At 32.4% G+C, this 2813-nt stretch overlaps 1 protein-coding gene across 1 annotated transcript; it reads right to left on the reverse strand.

Annotated features, from left to right (window-relative positions):
* Positions 1–1679: 1679 nt before the first annotated feature.
* On the reverse strand, positions 1680–2129 carry NAEGRDRAFT_76403 (uncharacterized protein; the record flags this gene model as incomplete). Its single annotated transcript, XM_002668637.1, has 1 exon — positions 1680–2129. The coding sequence occupies one exon, from the start codon at positions 2127–2129 to the stop codon at positions 1680–1682; it is 450 nt and encodes a 149-aa protein (XP_002668683.1).
* Between the last annotated feature and the right edge of the window lie 684 nt (positions 2130–2813).

Raw genomic sequence — 2813 nt, forward strand, 5'->3', positions numbered from 1 at the left:
TCGATTTTTGAAATTATTTCTGTTTTCTCCTTGATCTAATTGTGCACACATAACTGCAGAAGGAATAGATTTAATTGTTGATGGTTGTGGAGAGAGTTTGAAGTTTCGTCTAGTTGGGGATCATTTCGAATGGTTTCTAATGATTGAACAAGTGGAATTGGCTCTTGGTTTTGATATGATACGTTGCTGATCTTTGGTGGAGAGGAGCTGACTTGTTTAGTTACAATTAATTGCTCATTTTCGAATGATTTAATGTCATCAATGCGAAAGACTGAAGTTTCGTCTTTTTCTCTATCCAAAACAAAGTAATTCTTCAATAATTCATCATTGCATAATTGTTTCCTGAGTTCGTGCTTGGCAGACTTTACTTTCTTCTTGTTTATTCTATTCAATGTTTTACTAGTTTCGTCTGTGAACATTAGTTTCGGATTCTTTCCATTATTCATCATGGAATCTTTTTGGTATTTTATTTGATCACGTAATTTGAGATTTTTGCTTCTGAACCTGTCAACAATTCAGCAAGGACTTTAGCACCACTTTCTATCAAGAAATTTCCAACAGAAAGAGTTGTATAGTTGACAGATATCAAAATTAAGGCACCTGACATGTGTCATGAGAGGAAGATAAGGTTGAATAAAAACGAAACATGTTAAATTTAGTTTATTTCTTTTTTGTTTATTTCTCGTAGAAGCTCCTCTTCTTTGCAGACCTCTATTTTCTCCATTACTCTTTAAGGAAATAATTAGTGACTTTCTTTTTAGAAACAAGAGTTTCGGATATCAAAATATTAATAATAATACCTTTTCATTAAATAGGCAATCCACATTTTCCAAAAACACTTTAATCATGTAGAAAAGGGAGAATTCATTTATAGACTTTTCAGTCGAAATTTACCATTTGTTGATTTGTAATTATTCGAAAATGATTTATTTCAGAAATGATGAGTATCCTTTGTTATATTTCACTGAATAGTTTTTCAGAAAAAGTTTTCCACTATCACTCACTACATGTGTTGAAACACATTGTTGAACAAAGTTCTGAGTTATTTTTAATACTCTTCAATTCCACTTAATAATGCTTTCATTTACAATTATTGTACATTAAAATTGTGTTTGTTGATGAATTGATGTAAATTCTTGCCAGGTTTGATGTGACAGACTGATTCGGTCTGGTTGACAATACATGAACACACTACTAGCTGTTGATTGTTGATCCTCTAGATTCAATCTATTTGATTGTGGTATTAAAATGTTACATGACCACACCTTTTTTTGACACACATGTACATGTAGCTGTTGTGTGCATGTTCAGCAATTTAACAAATATGATAACAATTGAAGCATGCTATATCTCTTTCGAAACCTCCACTATTAACTTTCTTCTAACAACATTATTCCGGTGCTACATGTAAGCACACATGGTCAGCATGTTATTTCTTTTTTGTTTGAACGTATTGGAAGTCTACATGTTGTAACCTCAACAACATGATGACTTTCTAATATTTCAATTTCACCAAAAGCAGTGAAATGACTCATTTTAAGCAGGCAAATTGCTTTTAAACGATCTAATGAATTTGTAACAGTGGTATTATTCAAGATTAGTTTGCCTAAATCTGCCTTCTTCGCGTAATTGACTGGCCGAAAGTCATGGATCCATTTACAAATCTCCAACTTGCAGATTTATTGAAAGCAACTTCTTTTTTGCCCTTCTTGTTGGTGAATGAGTGCACAACACAATTGTAGAAGGAATTGGTTCATTTCTTGTTGGTTGTGGATGGTGTTTATAATTTCGTCTGGTTGTGGATCATTTCGAATGATTTCAGATACTTGTACTGGTGGATTTGGTTCATGGTGATGAGTTGATTGGACGTTAGTGACCATTGAGTGTTTAGTCACAATTACTTGCTCATTTTCTAATGGTGTGTTTTCAATTCGAAAGACAACAGTTTCGTCCTTTTCAGGGTTCAAAACAAAGTAATTCTTTAATAAATCATCATTACACAACTGTTTTCTCAATTCATGTTTGGCAGATATCTTTTCCTTCTTCTTATGTATTCTATTCAATGTTTTACAAGTTTCGTCCATAAACTTTATAACTTTCTCCTTCTTTCTAATATTCGAATTTTTCATTGGTTTGAGAGTTTTTTATTTTAATTTGTACAGACCTGTCATCATCAGTACGTATGTGAAGCATGAACAATTATAATTTGTAACTTCTAATCTGAGAATTTGAGATTATAGAGTTGAATTTGGCAATTAATTTTGTCCTTTTCAGAGCATCAAATTGAAGTGTTTACATGGGTGATACAATGACATCTAACTGAAGTGTTTGACGTGTTTGTGAAATGAAGTTTATTCGAAATTAAACGTAATTTTCTAATTGTTCCATTCAGGATCAAGTCAAATTTGATTCTTGTTCATTGACTACGGTCCTTTTCATTGATGTTCACTAATCTTAATTTAGATGCCAATTTGAAAAGGCAAGTAAATGTTCTAAAACTATTGTTTATTGGATGGAGATGATAGCTCTTGGCCAGTTTCGTAAACTCGTCTTGGAAACGAAAAATCTTAAAGATTCAGAGAAATTATTTCTGTTTTCTCCTTGCTCTAATTGTGCACAACATAACTGTGGAAGGAATAGATTGAATTGTTGGTTGTGGAGAGAGAGTTTGAAGTTTTGTCGAGTTGGGGATCATTTCTAAGTTGCCGATCTTTGGTGGAGAAATCGATAAAATAATAGAGAAACAATAAAGAGATTGAATAAATTGAGAGTTTATGAAAGCATAAATATGTGGGTGCCGTAGCTTTGTGGCA

This window comes from Naegleria gruberi (assembly GCF_000004985.1).
Source record: "Naegleria gruberi genomic scaffold NAEGRscaffold_137, whole genome shotgun sequence".
In the NCBI taxonomy this organism is placed as follows: domain Eukaryota; phylum Heterolobosea; class Eutetramitea; order Acrasida; family Naegleriidae; genus Naegleria; species Naegleria gruberi.